At 40.7% G+C, this 20,101-nt stretch overlaps 1 protein-coding gene across 1 annotated transcript; it reads left to right on the top strand.

Moving 5' to 3' along the window:
• The first annotated feature begins 4,530 nt into the window (after positions 1-4,530).
• LOC139159435 (C-type lectin domain family 4 member A-like) lies at positions 4,531-19,187 on the top strand. The gene is made up of 8 exons (XM_070736751.1): positions 4,531-4,612; positions 5,850-5,954; positions 8,315-8,419; positions 10,623-10,739; positions 11,197-11,421; positions 13,450-13,580; positions 17,752-17,855; positions 19,020-19,187. The coding sequence occupies exons 1-8, from the start codon at positions 4,531-4,533 to the stop codon at positions 19,162-19,164; spliced, it is 1,014 nt and encodes a 337-aa protein (XP_070592852.1). The 3' UTR covers positions 19,165-19,187.
• The last annotated feature ends 914 nt before the right edge of the window (positions 19,188-20,101 follow it).

Genomic DNA, 20,101 nt, shown 5'->3' with positions numbered 1-20,101 from the left:
AAGAGGAATCATTAAGGAACACAGGAAGGGGGGTGCATACAGGGATCAGACAATGGCCAAGAACCATATGCATATCAACAGTTTGCGACAAACAAAATGTAGACAAGTTGGAAATATTTGCCAGACGTAGCCAAATATTGTACTCCATCCGTTGTTGCAGGTCCATAGAACGTCTGGGGCGGGTATAAGTGGGAGCACGGGAACAGGTAGGAAAAGCAATAATAAAAAACATGCACAAAAAACACAATAGAAAAATTAAAATGTGTAGAAAAAATGGCGTACATGACATTGGTCCATTTAATTTTTCCCATAGAGTGAAATGGGAGGCGCGTTTGTGAATGCGCAAAACAGGGCATCCTCGTGGAGGAAAGTGTCCTGGAGGGTCAGGAAAAACCTCATCATAAGGTGGAGGCTGATGCAGTCCGGATTCTTGGATGGGCGTGGGAACAGCCTCTGTAGGTGAGGTGGACATCATTGATCAAGGATACAGCACTCAGAGAGGTCAGGGAGGGATTGCTTCTTTTCCTTAGTTTTTGGCAAAAAGGGACGCACGTGCCGGCCAGGGACCCAAAGAACACGACCTTCCAATTGCACAGCAGCGTATCCTCGGCCCCAGGTGATGAGATCTGCGGGGCCTCTCCAGGTCAGATCTGGAAGTAACCTGTAATAAACGGGGGGCCGGGGGGGCAAGGATTCATGCGTGGCAAAATGTCGCTGTGCAGCAGTAGAGAGAGCGGAGGGCCCAGTTAAGTTTAGAAAATTAAGAGTAAAAAGTACTCTGTTTAATTGGTTTTGCAAGGACGGGAGGCCCGGAGGGATTTTCTCCATTTTTAATTTTTCTAGCGCCCATTTTAAGTTCTTAGAGCATCCCATCGTTGCAAAGGTACGAATACAATGGTTGATAACATGTTTCGTGGTCTCGCCTCTCTGTGGGGAGGCCATAATAAAGCCAGAATAAGTATCAACGGAAACATGTAAATATTTCCAGGGCGCAAAAGGTTGGAATTGCGTAACATCCATTTGCCAAATTTGTGAAGCCTCAAGACCACGCGGGTTGACCCCCATGGGAATGGAGTTAGCATGCTGACTGCATGTGGGGCACTGCTGAACAATGGCCGAGGCTTCAGATTTTGAGATGCTAAATTGTTTGGCGAGAGCTTTGGCATTTTGGTGAAAATAGGAGTGGCTCTCCCAAGGGGTAGGGGAGGACAGAGAAAAAACAGCAGGTGACCGTGCCGCCTTATCGGCAGTGTCATTTCCCTCGGTTAGCATTCCTGGGAAAGGCTGATGACTGCGTACGTGAGCAACAAAAAAGGGAGCAGTCCTAGCCATAACTAGCTGCTGGAGAGTCAAAAACAAGGCCATTAAGGAGCTCTCCACAGCCGGAGACAAATAGGCATTAAAAATGTTAAGAATAATCTGAGAAACATACAATGAGTCTACAACAAGATTAAAAGGTGTATCAGGTAATTTCTGAAATGCCAAAATGGAAGCGGACAATTTGGTGCATTGAGAAAGAGCAGAATTTTTTTTTAAAAGGATGGGTGAGGCATATCAGCGGCAAGTAAGATATCCATGTGGTGCAAAGTGGTACAAAAGAACGTTCGCATGAGAGAGGCGAAAGGGCTCTAGCAATGAATGCACCACATATTGACACATAGTAGGGCTGTTTAACATGCCTTAAGACAAAACTTTCCACTGAGAGTGAGAAGTAAGATAACTATTGTTGAAAACAGGGAAAGTAAAAGCAAACAACAAACAGTCTTGGGGTTGCAAAAGAATGGAAAGGGGGAAAAAAAACATCTTTCAAATCAACTACAGCCAGTTTAAAATTTTGAGGAAGAAGATTGGGGTTGGAAGAAGGTTATAGATTGTAGTAAGATTTTTAAAAACAGTCTGACAATAAGAAGAGGTAAGACCATATTCAGAGATTGCTTGTTTCAATTTTTTAAGAACTGAGAAAGCAATAGGTTGATAGACCGGGACAGCGCCCGTGAAATCAACAGGGAATTGAGAAAGGGTCTCAAGATCATCTGGAGAAAGGGATGGGTCAGCGTGGGTGGAGGCCAGCCCCCACACAACCGCGCTGCCAGAAGAAAGATCTGAGCAAAGAGGAGAGGAAAAGTAAGCAGAAGCAGAAGTAGGGTGTGCCTGGGAGGGCAGGGGTGGCATAGGAGGGGGAGGAGGAGGTAAAGATATGGGAGCAGGGAAATCCTGAGGAGGTATAGGCACAGGGTCTTGGGGGGGTATAGGTGGAGGAGGAAAGGGGTCGGTAGGAGAGGAGGGACAAGGTGGAGGTGGTGCCGAAGGCTCGGCAGGATGAGTGATAGAGAGGTCAGAGGGAGAGAAAGAATCAGAGTTATGAAAATGAAGGGCTGCAAGAACAGCCTTCCAAGTTAAAAGAATTGGCACAGGAGCCCGAGGCTCCTGGTCGAGATAAGTACCTATCTTAATCCAAACGGCAGGCTTTATTGAGCCGTGAGGAGGATAAGAGGGACAATGTTTCCAAACATAAGTTAAGAGTTGGCATAACTCGCCTTTAGTAGGGAAAAGAAAGTCTTGTCTAAATTTAGAATCAAAAGCTCTGAGAATCTGTCCAAGCTCCTTCACGTGACCGGCCTGCTGCTGCCGGGACAGATCTCCCCCCATACTTACGAAATCGCCCGCTGCTATCGACGGACGACGAGGGTTCCGGTAAGCGATGAGGGTCTCAGGCACGTGTCGACAGCATCGGCACGCCGAGGTAACAGGATAAACCTGCCCGTATTTCTCCACCACTTGTGACGCCGCTGAGTCCTAATGAAGGCAATGCCTTCAAAAGGGACAGAGAGCAAGGCAAGCCAGTGGGGCCACTCACGAAAGCGAATCCTAGAAAGTAGAAACTGGACACATTCTCTCTCTGGGTGAAGTGACATGGTGTAGAGCCATGCGCTTCTATTTATTTAGGAACATAAGGAAATGGGGTATGATTACATATACATGTCAAAATAATACATAGCTTCAAACGTATCTTTGAGCTTCTCCCTTTCCCATGCATATCAAGGAAAGGAACTTCAAGGATCTTTATACATATCAAGGAAGGAACTTCATAAAAGGCAGATGTTTATTCGCACCTTTCTTATCTGGCTTAATCTCCCTTAATTGGCCTGCTGGTTTGTGTTGCTCCAGGCAATGAAACTTCCTCCCTTTGATCCTATAATGTCCTGTCCGGAGTTGTGAAAGCTTTAGAGATGTTTATTCTGAACCTCTGAACCAGGGATGCAGATTAGGTTTACGGCCTTTCCTTGTCCTGGGGTTTTTGAATCAGGGTCACACAGAGAATATATATATTTCTATGCTAGAATTCCAGATTAATAAAAATCCTATCCCAACATAGTTTGATATACTGCAACATCTCCTACTTTTTTATTTGAATGCAAGCACCTTATGTCGGTGCTCTGTTCTTGTTATATCCATCGGATCTTCACAAAACAGCCCTAGGGGGGGTTTAAGAGGCTGAGTAGATTCATACAATACATCGTGAACAAAGGCAGAACGACACATAGAAAACAAGGAAGGAATACATTGGATAAAACAACATAACAATATAGCAGCTGAAATGATACCTATCACATACATAAAAATTACCCTTAACCAAGAGCCATCAGGAAGCCATGACCATAGAGCATTCCACCAATTGGGTAATATGTCTGTGCCCATGTTGTCCAACAATTGTTTCATCCCTTTAATCTGTTCTTCAATGGTGGCAGAGTTATCAGTGAGATTGAAACAACACATGTTCTTAACTGCCTGACAGCCTCGATGGTGCAGTAACAATAAAAAGTCAATGGCAGCCCTGTTATCTAATATCGCATGTCTCAGGTCAGATTGCTCTTCATTTAAAGCAGTCAAGGCGATGGAGGTTCTGTTAATATCTTTTGCCAAGGTACAAGCAAGCTTTCCTATCAAACGCTGATTGTACGCTGCCAAAGCGGGCACTCCTACAAGTGAGGCAGTTAAAGAAATATATTCAGCTTTGTTCAATAAGACAATGCTATCATCACAGGTGTTATCCAAGGGAATAACAGTTCTGCGTTACCGATGTTGGTGAGACAAAAGTACATCTTGCTTGGAGGGGAGAACAGGAACTAGGCGGGTCAGGCTACAAATGGTTTCAGATAGGTTTGCTGGAATATAGTTGAAGGTCCTGTCACCACATGTAAAAAACCATCCTGGGGGAAGCAGAACATGACCATAGGCAAATGATACATTTTGAATGGTTGAGCAATTGCGCTTCCACATGGCAGGTGACAATTTCAAGCAGCGTGGGTGGGATTGATGGCTGGAACAGTTAACAATACGGGCACACGCCACATCTGCTCCTATGGCAACGTGAGGGGTATATAATGACATTGCTCCAGAAGGGAGACGATATGACTTGGGACCCCATTCATAATACCGGGCATAATGTAGTTCCTGGGCAGTTAAAAACATTGACAAAGAGGAATCATTAAGGAACACAGGAAGGGGGGTGCATACAGGGATCAGACAATGGCCAAGAACCATATGCATATCAACAGTTTGCGACAAACAAAATGTAGACAAGTTGGAAATATTTGCGAGCAGCCTGTGGGTTTGGCCATTGTGGAGGATTATCTGATCGTTGAGTTTCGTGGCTGCTTTACTGACTTTGACCTTTTGTGTGCTGATTTTTCCTCGCTTTGAAACTAAACCACAGCAAAGTGTGTTTCACTTTGTGAAAGAAGGACTGTGAATTGCCTCACAGCTGCAAGATAAGTATCACAGAACTGATAAGGGACTTGTACAAATTACCAGTTTGTTTGGAGACTATACCAAAAGAGGGCTTAGTTTAAGTGAATTTTCATTATAAAGAACATTGTTTTGAATTTTCAAACATGTGTGTGTCTGCAATTTGTACCTGTGAATTTTTGGGAGGAGTCTACCAGAGAGCCCGACAGAACACTGAACAATGGAGCTAACTGTCTGCCTGCAATCATTTATTAAGAGTAAATCCCACTGAAAATAATAACCTTACTGACAAGTAAATATGCATAGGCTTTACATGGTTGAGAGATAGGGCATTGACTATCAAGTGTATTATAGAGAGAAATGAAAACTTCTGTAACAACAGATATTTTGTGTCTAGACCAGGTAGCAGTGTGTGTGTGTGTGTGTGAGAGAGAGAGAGAGAGAGAGGAAGAGGAAGAGAGAGAGGAAAGAGAAAAGAAGGAAGGGACAGGGAGAGGAAGAGGAGGGAGGGAGGAAGGAAGGTAAAATCAGATGAGGGAGGAAGGAAGGCGAGGGAAGGAAGGTAAAACCAGGGCAGGAGGAAGGAAGGTGAAATCAGAGGAGGGGGAAGAAAGGAAGGAAGGTAAAATCAGGAGGGAGGGAAGGAGGAAGGAAGGAAGGAAATGAAAGGGTTTCATGTGACTGGGTGAGAGTGTGTGTGATGTCGGATTGGCTATGCTCACCCAGGTTTTGTGGCTCTCAGTGTTTTGTTTTCTGTGGAAAATGGGTCCAAATGGCTCTTTCAGTGTTTAAGGCTGCTGACTCCTGAACCAAACTAACAAAAAACCACAAACAATTTAATGCCTCCTGCATCATTTTTATTACCTCCATGATATTAACCATTCAATTGTTAAGGTATCCAAGACTTATAGCTTATAGCAGAGGTAGCAGATCACATGAAGATACATATGAATAAAATCCACATATCAATCAGTAGGGCTCATATAGGGCATTAAGAAAAAGTCAGAGAAGAAAGAAAGAAAAGAGAAAAAGAGAAAAAGAAAGAGAAAAGGATATTTTCATAATCCTGAGATTAACTTATTCCATTCACTCTGGAACAGATTACGATGACTGCAGCGTGGAAACTAACTATGACAGTATATCTCTACCTTGTGAAAAGAAGACACCAGCTACACCATTGGATCCTGATATGAAGACTCTTACCGGTATGATATCTGTATTACTAAATCTGTTTCAATGTCACTCAGAGTCTTTCCTTCCTAGGAATCTTCAACAGAATCCAACCTCAGCTTTGGCAATGGAAAGAACTGTCTTCACTCTCTTTGATATTTTGTTTTAGGTTGACACATATTTTGAAGAACTGAAACAGTAGTGTAAAGATTCTTAAATTGTAAATAGTTAAATAGTTTTATTAGTTGTGTTTTAACTAAGTGTGTGTATGGTCTACTGTCTGTCTTTGTTAGTTGTATATGGCTTGCTGTCATGCCCTTTGTTAAAAGGACATTATAAATTGTTATTGTTATTGTTGTTGTTGTTGTTATTATTATTATTATTATTATTATTATTATTATTATTATTATTAATTTGGATATCAATATTGAAGAGTCCAGAGACAGGAGGCTAACAAGACGGTTCCTTTATTACAGCTCTTTAAGACAAGTGACATTCAGCTGGAACGCGTCTGAATTTTAACAGAGAACAGGCGCCCTTTTATACTTTTGCGGCTCCCGCCAAAAGAGAACTGTCAGTGTCTGAGCCAATCAGGCGCGACTCCTATTTTTACACAGCTTGCCTGGATACAGCGTTTTACATAGGCAACTATTTACATAGGATTCAACAAATATCATGAACTGGGGAGTAAAATTGGAATTGCCAGGCCCTTGCAGTGTCATTGTAAACAACTAATGACGATAAACTCACAGTTGTTTTTCCCATTCATTACTTTTCAGTTTATTATTATCTTGCAAATTCAGAAGGTGGGGTGTCAGTCTGAAAATATGTCAATTTCCATGCACATTTGTCTTTGCAAAGCACATTTTCTAGAGTTGCTATTTTAATCTACTTCTTCCTATTATATTGTGTGTATGTTCCCTTATTGCGTTGGACGGGGAATGAACACTCAAACACCAGAGCTGGATGAAAACAGGTCACTTTATTGAATTACAAAAAAAAGAGACCTGCAGAGGAAACTAAATGGGGCGGAATACCTGACACAACATACCTGGGCAACTAATGGGTGTAACTCCTTGTTTTGTAAGGGTGAAACGTGACACGCCTTCATCCAAACATGAAAGCCACGCCCAGCGTGTGGGAGGGCTCACCCCTGTGACCCGGAACCGGAAGTGACATAGATGAGCCCCAAGCGTTCCTCCTTCCCACCGCTCCGTCTGGTGAGGAAGCATGAGTTGTGTGACGAAGGAACCCATCACCTTTCAAAAGATACCCAAGGGAGAACACTCAGTTGCTACTGACACCCTTTCTGCCCCATTTCTGCCAAACAGTGACCAATAATAAAATAAATTCAGATCAACCTATTTACAAACCAATACAAAGGGAAAGAGGAAGAGAAAGGAAGAAAGCACCACAAACTCTGTCACCAGACATGACTTCAGAAGACACTTTGAAATAGCACAGCAATTTAGGGCTGGAAGATATCTCAGAGGTCATCGAATCCAACCATGTGCTTACATTGTTTGGATTATTTTTGGGCCTCTAACAGAGAGGAAAATTACCTAGAGAGGAGAAAGAGTTTACTAGGACAAGGCTGCCATGCAGAGGAAGGCAGAGATAGTCCTTGACCACAATTGAATCCAAAATTTTGGTTGCTAACAAGAGCATTGTTAAGTGAGTTTCCCCACATTTTACTCAACCCATGACATTTCCTGGCTCTAACAATCATGTGCAAGCTAGGGAAGAATATCTGAAGGCGTGTGGAATGTTCTAATGTACAGACGTTATGGCTAAATGTATGGCAGAAAGTGGACTCTGGGTGTGTTTTTCCAAATGCAGTGAGGTTATATGTGTAGTTTTAGAAGGTGTGTGTGTGTGTGTGTGTGTGTGTGCTGTGTATGTAGATACATATACAGTATATATAGCATATAATGTATCTTTTTGTGTGCCTGTGTGTAATATGTATGTACACACATGGCATATATACGTAAGATTAAATAGTATATTTTGGATGTTCAGTAGTAATGAATAGATAGGGAAATTGTATCTCGTTGAGGCCTTTGAGGCGAAGAGAATCCAGGTACCCTAACTCTAACCCTTGACATGAGTGACATCAAGTTGGCCATGCCCACCCAGTCACATGACCACCCAGACACATGACCACCCAGACACATGACTCCCTCACCCAGTCACATAATCACAAAGTCACACCAACCATCACATGACCATCAAACCATGCCCACAAAGTAAGCCACGGCCACAGAGTGGCAGTAAAAAAATTTGGAACCCACCCCTGGTAGCATGCATCTAAAGAATGTTGTGCACATTGTGCACAATCCTTGTGCAAAAATTTTCATAATCCTGAGATTAACTTATTCCATTCACTCTGGAACAGATTACGATGACTGCAGCGTGGAAACTAACTATGACAGCATATCGCTACCTTGTGAAAAGAAGACACCAGCTATACCATTGGATCCTGATATGAAGACTGTTACCGGTATGATATCTGTATTACTAAATCTGTTTCAATGTCACTCAGAGTCTTTCCTTCCTAAGAATCTTCAACAGAATCCAACCTCAGCTTTGGCAATGGAAATAACTGTCTTCACTCTCTTTGATGTTTTGTTTTAGGTTGACACATATTTTGAAGAACTGAAACAGTAGTGTTTTAACTAAGGGTGTGTATTGTCTACTGTTTCTCTTTGTTAGTTGTATATGGCTTCCTGTCATGCCCTTTGTTAAAAGGACATTATAAATAAATGTTTAATAATAATAATAATAATAATAATAATAATAATAATAATAATAATAATTTGGATATCAATATCATGAACTGGGGAGTAAAATTGGAATTGCCAGGCCATTGCAGTGTCATTGTAAACAACTAATGAAGATAAACTCACACTTGTTTTTCCCATTCATTACTTTTCAGTTTCTTATTACTGTATCTTGCAAATTCAGAAGGGCGGGTCAGTCTGAAAATATATCAATTTCCATGCACATTTGTCTTTGCAAAGCACATTTTCTAGAGTTGCTATTTCAATCTATTTCTTCCTATTATATTGTGGGTATGTTCCCTTAAAACATAGATTTCATTTGCTACTTTTAAACATTCCTATGTTGTGTGCAATTTTGAGCTACAGTTGCACTTCAACATTCTGAAAAGTAAATTGTGGTATACAAGTTTTCAATTTTTATATACACTGTGTGTTTGAAAAATGCTTCCTGTCATGTTCTATTTCTCTAATATGGAAAGGAAACACTTTATTGCTTGAGGTTTTGGTGCCCTCTCTGGTGACTATTCATATGGAAGGAAAAAACAATATTTACAGAGAAGATTTTCTAAACCTCTTATAGGAATAACCTTTTTCAATTCACTCCATATTTTCAGCTCAAATCTTTTTCAATTCAGTACAGAATGCTCTGTAGTCTGCAAACAGTCTGCCCAAGAGAAGTATCATTCTATATTCAGCCTGATGTATTATCCTGCATTTTACTAAATGAAGGATTGGGGGTTTTTTCTTTCAAAATCTATAAACTCCAGCCGGAGGCCAATTTGATTTATACTACTCATCCATGGGACTCACGATCTTGTCCATGGAGGTTTCAATTTCCTAGTACTTCTTCAAACCTAATCTTCCTTCACACCCAAATCACTGCTCACAAAGGATTCTCTAATGCAAATTTAGCATGCTGTCAGACCTATGCCATCATGTCACCATAACAGCAAAGTTTACAGGAGAAGCCCTTCTGCCCACAGATTTGTTGCTATATCACCAAGAACCTGGAGCTATTGAGAGCCTTTCTTTTACTAGCCCTGGTGGCACGGTGGTTATAATGCAGTATTTTAAGATAATTCATCTCACTGCCAGGAGTTCAATCCCGACCAGCTCAAGGTTGACTCAGCCTTCAAACTTTCTGAGATCGGTAAAATGATGACCAAGATTGTTGGGGGCAATATGCTGGTTCTATAAACTGCTTACAGAGGGCTGTAAAAACTATGAAGTGGTATATAAGTGCTATTGCTACTTGTTTTGTTTTGTTTTGCTTTTTTGCAATTAAGCTTCCTTTCCCCCAACCCTACTACACAGCAACCTTTCAGAAGTTGGATTGTTGTTTTTGTTTTTGACAAGATAGTGGATAAAGGTAGATAATGGACACAACCAGATATGTGGATTGTGGTAGAAACAGAATCAGTCCTTCTTTTGTGTGGAAGGTGAGAAGAATTGTGTTAATTCATAAGCCACACAAGTGAGGGATGAGAACATAGGATATTTAACTAGTGACTTACCTTCAAGACAGAATGAACACTGACTGTCTGATGTTCTCTACTTGCTTCAATTTTTAAAAAAATGCATACACTCTGGGATAATAGTGCTATGGATTTCAACATAAGACAGAAATATTTGGTCTGTTAATGTGGAAAGCCTGTGAGAAAGTATTCCCCTATCAAAAGGCATGGCAAAGTTATTTTACTCTCCTTTCTGGATCATATGTGATGCCTGAATAGACGTATATTCTTGTAAACAATTGTGAATGAAACAGGGTGATTGCACAACCAAGCCCTTGTCTGGGTTTAATTCTCATTCTCATTCTCCCTCTCTCTCTCTCTCTCTCCCTCCCTCCCTCCCTCCCCCCCCCCCTCTCTCTTTTGGAATTTAAATCCAAGCTGTATCAATTGAGGTTCTCTTTCCCTGCAGGTCCATCCATCTTTTCTCCAGCCCAATGGAAAAAGTACTGTAAAAGAAACCGAGTTAGTGTTCTCTTGATCCTCACTGGTATCTGTGTCTTCCTTAGTTTCATCCTCCTCCTCTCAAGTGAGTGATTACCAAAAACTAGTGAAGCAACCCCCATGGACATGCCAGTTCCACGACGTGATAGCAATGGGGGAGGGCAATGACATTTAGTGGAGAAGAAACATTAGTTGTGCTTAAACACATGAAGGATGGTATCGGCCAGCTGGGGAGGAGTGAATATTAATGTATGGCTTTCCCAGATTGCTCTTTCGCCAACTGGTTTTGATCTACAGCCCATTTCCAGCATAATTCCCGCCTTTTAAAATTAAATGGGAAATATTTCATAAACAATTCCATCAGCATAGTCTTAGTTAACCCGGTGGAATCCGAGTGCTGAGAAATGGTTTGGGAAAAATAGTCCTCATGCAAAAGCACCCAGATTACTCTCAATCACTAGACTCCTGCTTTGGGTCCTGCAACTACACGTGAGAATACAGTATAGTTCGTGAAATTATATATTTCTTTCTTTTCCTTCCAGGTATTTCAATATTTTCAGAACTCCAATCGCTAAATTTGAGCTCCACAAAAGAGGTCTGTGATGCTTCCGCAGTACTATTCAATTTCACAGACCTAGAGACCAGTGTTATAGCCAGATTCAAAGGCTTAGAACAACAATTTGATGAGAAGAGAAAAGTCAGCCTGCAGAAAATGGAAGAACAGCTACGCAGAATAGAAAAAAAAATAGATACGCAAAATTGCAGAGGTAAATATTAAAAAACAAGTCAAGATGACATCAGGAAAAGCAATAAGAGACCAGAGTTCATAAACAAAAGCCTCCATTTAACATATGCTTCAAAAATAAAGTAGGAAGGAAGCTTTAGGCTTAGGTTAAAGCAAACCTAATACATTTCCACAGAAGAATCTCTTTGACTGGGGTTCAGACAACCAACTAAGACCAAACCAAACATATTACAATATAGTTTAGTCAAGTGTAATGTGTGAACTCAACCAAAATCGGGTCACATTATATCTCTGAGAAATATATATATTCGCAAACTCCACGAGCATGAATTTATAGGATTAACATTTCTGGACAATATCACAAAAGACTTGGAAATATCTAAAGGTCCTGTCAGAGGTCTAATCTTCAAAGAGAGATGGGAGAAGGGAAAGGGGGCGGGACTGTAGGGGAATTGCATTTGATAGAGCAAATGAAGTTTACGGTGCAGGATATTCCTTCCCCAATCTTTATTATGTCATCTACCTTTGGTCCAATCAACAAAGCAGGAAAGGAACACAATGGAAGAATTAATGGTGAGAAGAGCTACAAACGTTAAATCTTCCTCTCTTTCACCTGCCAGGCTATAGCATCCAACACTCGAACACTCTGTTGTGAAGTCCTACCATTCATTCATTCATTCATTCATTCATTCATTCATTCATTCATTTATTTATTTATTGGATTTGTATGCCGCCCCTCTCCGGAGACTAGGGGCGGCTAACAACAGTAATAAAACAATGTACAATAATAATCCAATAATACTAAAAATGATTTAAAAACCCATTAATATAAAAAAACCCAAACATACATACAGACATACCACACATTAAATTGTAAAGGCCCAGGGGGAAAGAGCATCTCAATTCCCCCATGCCTGGCGGCCGAGGTGGGTTTTAAGGAGCTTACAAAAGGCAAGGAGGGTGGGGGCAATTCTAATCTCTGGGGGGAGTTGGTTCCAGAGAAGGCTCTTCCCCTGGGTCCCGCCAAGCGGCATTGTTTAGTTGACGGGACTCGGAGAAGACCCACTCTGTGGGACCAAACCGGTCGCTGGGATTCGTGCAGCAGAAGGCGGTCCCTGAGATAATCTAGTCCGGTGCCTGTCCGATACCATGTATCCCCGAAAATAAGAAATATAAGACATATTTTTTGGAACCCTGAAATAAGCACTTGGCCTTACTGCCATGCACTCAAAAGACATCAGGAGATGTCTTATTTGGCAGAAAACAGGGCATTAAATTATCATTTTGCTTTTTTATATACATAGATTAAAGTGATTAGAATTTAAACTACAGTATGTCTCAAACACATGATGCTGACCAATAAAATCTAGCTGTAATCAAGGACCACTCAAAGTTAAAAGGAAACGATTTGTAATCTGATTCAGCATCTTACATAGGTTACATAGAAGAAGATTATTTAATTTCTGTTTTAGCCTGGTTATGCATATATTTTCAAATTTATCACTCCAAAATTTTCTATTAGATGAAAACTAGTTAACAAGCAGTTTCCAAACGTCATTAGAAAAGAAAGGATACAAGCTTAGTGCTCTTTTTAAAGTGATGACCAAGGTTTGAGTAACATGATTATTTCATCATCTCTCAGTGCTTAAAACCGTTTGCAAATTGCTGCCTTGCAATTTCTTTGCAAGGCCCAACAATTTGGAGTAGTTGAGGGTTTTTTCTGGTCCTCTCCTTTTTTCAGACAGGTACAAAGAGCTGGTCTTCTCGCCAGTTCTTCATTCTTCTAATCCAGTGTTTCCCAACCTTGGCAACTTGAAGCTATCTGGACTTCAACTCCCAGAATTCCCCAGCCAGCATTCGCTGGCTGGGGAATTCTGGGAGTTGAAGTCCAGATAGCTTCAAGTTGCCAAGGTTGGGAAACACTGTTCTAATCTATCATGTTGCCAGCTTGGTTTTTTATTGATCTGTCTTCAATCCACCAATTTTTTTATTCCCGGAGTCTCTGCCCCCATTTTTAAAACAATTCTTCTGTACAACTTTCCTGTTTCAGATATTCCATGGCGAAGGTTTCGGACACATGTTTACTACTTCTCTGAGACAGAAGAAAATTGGGAGATGGCAAGACAAAAATGTGTTAATTGTGATTCTCACCTTGTCATTATTAATAACAAGCAAGAGCAGGTAAACGCTACATATTCCTGCAAATAATAACTATTTTTGTACACCTTCTTTGTAGTACAACTTCCTCATCTTAACCTTTTCCCACTGCCTGCCTCCTCTGTAGAATCTGAAAAGGGAAACCAAGTATTAGCACCTTAGTTAATAGCACTTAGAAATAGCACTTAGTCTTATATACCACTTCACATAGTAAGTATTTAAAAACTTGGATTTGTGCTGTGCTCATATATAAATACACACCAGTAAAAATATTACTAGTTACTATTACTATTTTCATTTAGGCAGGAAGTCCATAGATCAGACTAAGCCCCGAGTCTTCGGAGAGGGGCAGCATACAAATCTAATAAATTACTATTATTATTATTAATACTGTTTTGTCCTTGCCTCTTTTAGCCCTATGCTAATTGTGTTCATATAGACTCAATGAACCATAAACTAGCTAACTTCATGTTAGCTTTGTGCATTGTGAAAATCAGTTTGGGCTGTTAATCTATATCTTGGAATATATATACACTATATATACAGTGATACCTTGTCTTACAAACTTAATTGGTTCTGAGACGAGGTTCTTAAGGTGAAAAGTTTGTAAGATGAAACAATGTTTCCCATAGGAACCAATAGAAAAGCAATTAATGCGTGCAAGCCCAAAATTCACCCCTTTTGCCAGCTGAAGCACCCGTTTTTGCACTGCTGGGACTCCTCTGAGGCTCCCCTGAATGGGAAACCCCACCTCTGGACTTCTGTGTTTTTGCGATGCTGCAGGGGAATCCCAGCATCGCAAAAACGAGCGCTTCGTTGGCAACGGAAGTCCGGAGGTGGGGTTTCCCAGTGAAGGGAGCATCAGTGAAATTTCAGCATCACAAAAACACGGAAGTCCTCGAAACCCCATCTCCGGACTTCCGTGTTTTTGTGATGCTGTCACTTCGCTGAGGCTCCCCTCACTGGGAAACCCCACCTCCAGACTTCCGTTGCCAGCGAAGCGCTCGTTTTTGCACTGCTGGGATTCCCCTGCAGCATCGCAAAAACACGGAAGTCTGGAGGTGGTGTTTCCCATGGAGGGGACGCTCAGGGGAATCCCAGCAGCGCAAAAACGGGCGCGCTGGCAACAGAAGTTCGGTGGCGGGGCATGCCAGTGGCGTCGGCTTGGGTTTGTAAGGTGAAAATAATTTGTAAGAAGAGGCAAAAAAATCTTAAACCCCAGGTTTATATCTCGAAAAGTTTGTATGACAAGGTATCACTGTATATATACAATATATGGTATATATATTTAAAATTCCATTCACTTTTCCTAGACTCCCCTGATTTCTTCCTTGTTGTTTTGTATCCCCAATATTTCCCCCCTTTCCTTTCTCCTTTTCTCCTTTTAGTGTATGTTAATTGCATTAGTTCTATTCTTCTCAGTCCCTTCCCTCTATATACTATTTCTTTCTTAATTTCCCTTGTCCAATACCTCTGTCGATACCCTGTTTTTTCTTTTCCACTGTTCACCCCAGTGTAATCATCCTGGCCTTTATTATAATCATTGATCTGGCCATTTTCATTTCTGTCATTCTCTGTGCTTTCTTCCAGCTGTTTTCTTTCAATTCTTCTTCTCCAACTCCTTGTTCTATAGTTTTGGTCATAATATTGCCAGAGTCCATAGTAATGTCCTTGTTATCATCATTTTTAGAAACTTCATTGTTATCCAGTACTTTCTGTATTTGCTTTCTGATTCCATCCTCAAATTCCATAAAGTCTCTTCTTAAATCTTCACAAAATCTTCAAATTTACTTGCCTGTTAGTATCTTAGTTAAGCCTCTATTATAAATCCAGCTGTGTAAAATATTCATACCATAGCTTAGTATTAATTTTTCATAAGCAGTATAAAATGTCCCTTTTAATGTTTATGTCTGGTCTTTTAAAGCTCATTCCAAGTTCTTTCAGCCAGCAGATGAAAAAAAACCCCTCTATCTCCAATAAAAGCATAAAAACATAAAGGCTCACTAGTATTTTTCAAGGCTCTCAGCACAAGGTCAGCAGCTGTATAAATAATCACTATGCACAGGGGTTTTTTTAAATAAATCCTTTAGCCAGGAGATGGTGCTCTTGTTTTCTGTAAAAAAGAAACTTTTCTTTGTTCATTCCCTTTGTATACTTTGAGCAAAATTAAACCAGTCTAAATTAAATCCAATAGTTCCTTGATTACAATTGATTCCAAAATTCTCAAAATTCTACAAGATTGGGTTTTAGTTACTGCTTTCTCAATTCTTTCTAAAAGTCCTCTATTTGCCAGTTAGCCACTTATTATTCTTCTTGGCACTTTCAGCATTTCACTCCTTCCTGTTAAGGTAAAAGTCTCAAATCTCAAGCAAAAGAAAACTCACCAAATTGAATTTCTGTTTTTCCTCCAGCATTTTGCTTACGTTCCCTTTCTTCTCTAGATGATTCCAAGCTTCAAACTTAATCCATCCTTCCATTCACAGCTGCTGTGGCTTGGATGGCCTTTGCAAGCCGTTTTTCTGAGCCACCAGTCTAGGACTCTTTAACAGTTCTGGGGGTGTTGCAGCCCTCCACTTGCTGACAATGTCTCCTTCTTCCCTGTCCCTCCAGGGCAGTATCAATCTGGTTCTGATTGAACCAGACCCCCATGGAAGGAGGGGAACCCCATGCGGCCATGCCCTCCCCCCCCCCACAACTTCACATGGTTGTTGTGGAGAAACTAGAAGAGGCAAGGATTATTATTTATGTTTGCTGCCTGAAATTGCTTATGAAGTGTTAGATACAGTTTTCTTGTATCTTTATCCAACAACTACAGTAATATTTAGCCAGTAAATGGCAGTGTTAACAAGTCTGGGTCTATGGTGTATACTCTAAATGATTTTGTTCTAAGTAGAATTTCCTGTTTCCTGTAACAATTAAATAATTAAGCAGGGAAGCCTATGGTGACTGTACGCTTTGTTTGATGCTGTGGTGCTACATATAAAAACAGAATTTTTAACCAAGTAATAAAGGTGAGCTGAAAAATCTAATAAAAAATATCCCTTCTGATTATTATTATTATTATTATTATTATTATTATTATTATTAATTAGATTTGTATGCCGCCCCTCTCCACAGACTCGGGGAGGCTCACAGCATAAATATAGGGCTGTCCAATCAGGACAATTGTTAAATGTCAGCCCAGAATTGGAGTTTGGTGCATCTCTTTGTTGCCCTTTAAATGTGCATTTAGCTTTTCTCCAACACAGAAATGAAAAAAGACCCAGATAAATGGGCATTTTATAACTGGCCACACTAAGCTATTTAATGAATAGCAAGCTCTCCCATGGTGGCATCCGGGCAGGTGGGCGGAGCCTCACATTGCCTTTGCGACCAGTTCTCCAATAACTGACAGGCACGAGTGAACCAGGAACATTTCACCCCTGTTCCAATCTATATAGAAATGCCACTGATAACTGATCCAGAATGTGGCAGCTCACGTACTTACTAGGTTCCAGTGACAGAAGCATGTACTGTAATATGGAGTTTGTAGTCATGCACTGGTTTCCAGTCTCTGGGCCCCGCCTACTTTTGTTTCAGTTAGAGCAGTGTTTCCCAGCTGTGGCAACTTGAAGAAATCTGGACTTCAACTCCCAGAATTCCCCAGCCAGCATTCGCTGGCTGGGGTATTCTGGGAATTGAAGTCCAAATGTCTTCAAGTTGCCAAGGTTGGGAAACATTGAGTTAGAGCCCAAGCCGAATAGGACCAAAATTAGAATGCACTTCATTTCTGTGGCAGCACTAAAGTTTTAGAATGTCCAACTCAGTGGAAATCAGTCAGCCCCTCCCTACAGGCTTTCAGAAAACTATTGAAAATGGAACTATCTCTGAAGCATGCTCTTCATTTAAGCGTTGTACCATTTTTGTTTTGTTTTATTATTATTTTATTCGTTTTTGCTTTTAGTCACCACTGAGGCTTTCTCACATTATTTGCTTTGAAATTGTGAAATTGAGTCCATGGAGAGGGGCGGCATACAAATCCGATAAATGAATGAATGAATGAATGAATGAATGAATGTTTTGTTAGTATATTCTATGCTCTGTAAGACACCCAAAATGCTAGAATGGCATGGTACAAGAGAGAGGTAGGCAGATGCTGGCAGGCAGGCTGCAACTTTCACTTGCATGGCATTTGAACAGAGATGTTTCCTCCTAGGATTTTGTGGCTCAGATTTTAAAACAGTCCATCTGGCTTGGCTTAAGTGATAAAGAGACAGAAGGAACTTGGCGTTGGGTTGATGGATCACCACTGGGAGAACGGTATGTGTGTATGTGCGTGACAGACAGACAGACAGACATTTTAGGAGTCACACAGATTAGAACCTTGCTAACTGGACTATCTGGAATCGTATTTACTCTAGCTCAGCTGTCCCCAACCGTTCTGCCTTAGCGGCCCAGCAGTGGGGAGAAGGAATAGTTTCTTTTGAGTGGCAGGCAGGTGCACACAGCTTCCTTTGCATTAGTGATAGGCAAGTGTCTGTTGCTCACACAGAGCTTTGCACACAAGCACAAATGGCCACTGCTCGCGTGACGGGAGGGCAAATGGGAGCTGCTCATGAGAGGGGAACTTTGCACGGGAAACTTGCAAATGGGAACTTGTGCAGCCCAATTTCAAACAGGCCATGGCCTGATAGTGGGCTATGGCCCAGGGGTTGGGGATGCTTCCCTAGTTTGAGTGCTTTTGCAGACACTAAAGCAAAGAGTATTCATTCAATTATTTACTTTCCTAACACCCTGATTAACAAGAAAAAAACCAATGCTAAATAATAAAAAGCATTTTAATTAATATACAAGCATATTACAAAATCAACTAAAAGCTGAAGACTGGAAAAAAATTGCCCATTATCTTAATTACCACCAGTACCCAAATTTTTCACATCAATGTATCCAGAATTTCATGTCCAGTTTATGTTGTCACAAATGGATATGATAAATGGATGGATATGGAAAAGATGTAGACCTGGGTCAATGAAATCTGACTTATGTAACAGGTGAACAGTGGCTAAATCAGCAACGTTGAAAGAAGACATTGTAGGAACCGTCTCATAATTGACAACATTAATTTGGAATTCTCCTATTTTGTCTCATTATGGTATAGTGATAGTTTAACGCCCTCTTGTGTTCTTTTTTGGAGGATTTATCTTTTAGATCTTTCTTATTTACTTAATACTGTACTTGTATTTATCTAAAACTTGTAGTTTTATGAAATGGAAGATATTTATAAACTTATGTTATGGAAAAATGGCAAAAACAAAAGGAAATACTCCTTCAACAGGTATTTAGTTTGCCAATACTATATAAGTTACCAATTATACTTTTCTGTAATACTATGTGTCCAGGCAGTATAAAGGATCTCAAAAAAGGAAGATAATATTACAATCAGCAGAATTTAAGAAAAGAAAATGAATTCTGTCTCTTTTTCAGAAGCTGGAGACATCGTGAACCCAATAATGCAGGGGCAAATGGTGAAGATTGTGCTGTCCTATATAAAGAGGGACTGTGGAATGACATTCACTGCAGTTCACCAGTTAGGTTTGTGTGTGAGAAGGAAGAGGACTGTGTGCAATGAGTTCCTTTGTAGGCATCTCCTAATTCAAGGGGGTTTCTCTTTTCCAAATTTAGTAGAGAATTCTCAGTATAATGCTTATTTGTATGAATAATTGCCTTGGCTACCTAGATAATTCTGTCCAAGCAGGACTTTTAGTAATAGCTTATATATGCAGTATACTTTTCATAAATTTTCTTCTCATAAAACTAGCCCTCTGCATGAAACAATATTGTCACTTGTTCACTAAGACTGCTTTCAATATCATGTTGTTGTTATTGTTAGTTGCAAAGTTGTGTCCGACCCATCATGACCCCATGGACAATGTTCCTCTAGGCCTTCATGTTCTCTACCATCTTCTGGAGTCCATTTAAGCTCAATATCATCATAACTTTGCTGATATGCAGGTAGAACAGCTACTTTTAAGTAAAGCAAAATGGAAATTGTTGTATTCCCTAAAAAGTTATAAAATCTCTAATCTCTCCAGATTATGTTGCACTTTGCCATATTCCACCCTAGCCTAGACTCTTTTTATTTCAGTTAACAGAGCCATTTGGCAAAGCCATTTGGATTTTGTCTCCTATAGGTATCTTATTGTTCTGATCTAAGGAGTGGTGGTTATGACCTTTAAAGCCCTTCATGGCATCGGACCAGAATATCTCCGAGACCGCCTTCTGCCGCATGAATCCCAGCGACCGATTAGGTCCCACAGAGTGGGCCTTCTCCGGGTCCCGTCAACTAAACAATGTCGGTTGGTGGGCCCCAGGGGAAGAGCCTTCTCTGTGGCGGCCCCGACTCTCTGGAACCAGCTCCCCCCAGAGATTAGAACTGCCCCTACTCTCCTTGCCTTTCGTAAGCTCCTTAAAACCCACCTTTGTCGTCAGGCATGGGGGAACTGAGACATCTCCCCCGGGCATATACAATTTATGCATGGTATGTTTGTTTGTTTGTATGTATGTTT

Source organism: Erythrolamprus reginae, chromosome 2, assembly GCF_031021105.1.
Source record: "Erythrolamprus reginae isolate rEryReg1 chromosome 2, rEryReg1.hap1, whole genome shotgun sequence".
Classification (NCBI taxonomy): Eukaryota; Metazoa; Chordata; class Lepidosauria; order Squamata; family Dipsadidae; genus Erythrolamprus; species Erythrolamprus reginae.
This window is presented reverse-complemented; position numbering and strand designations above follow the sequence as displayed.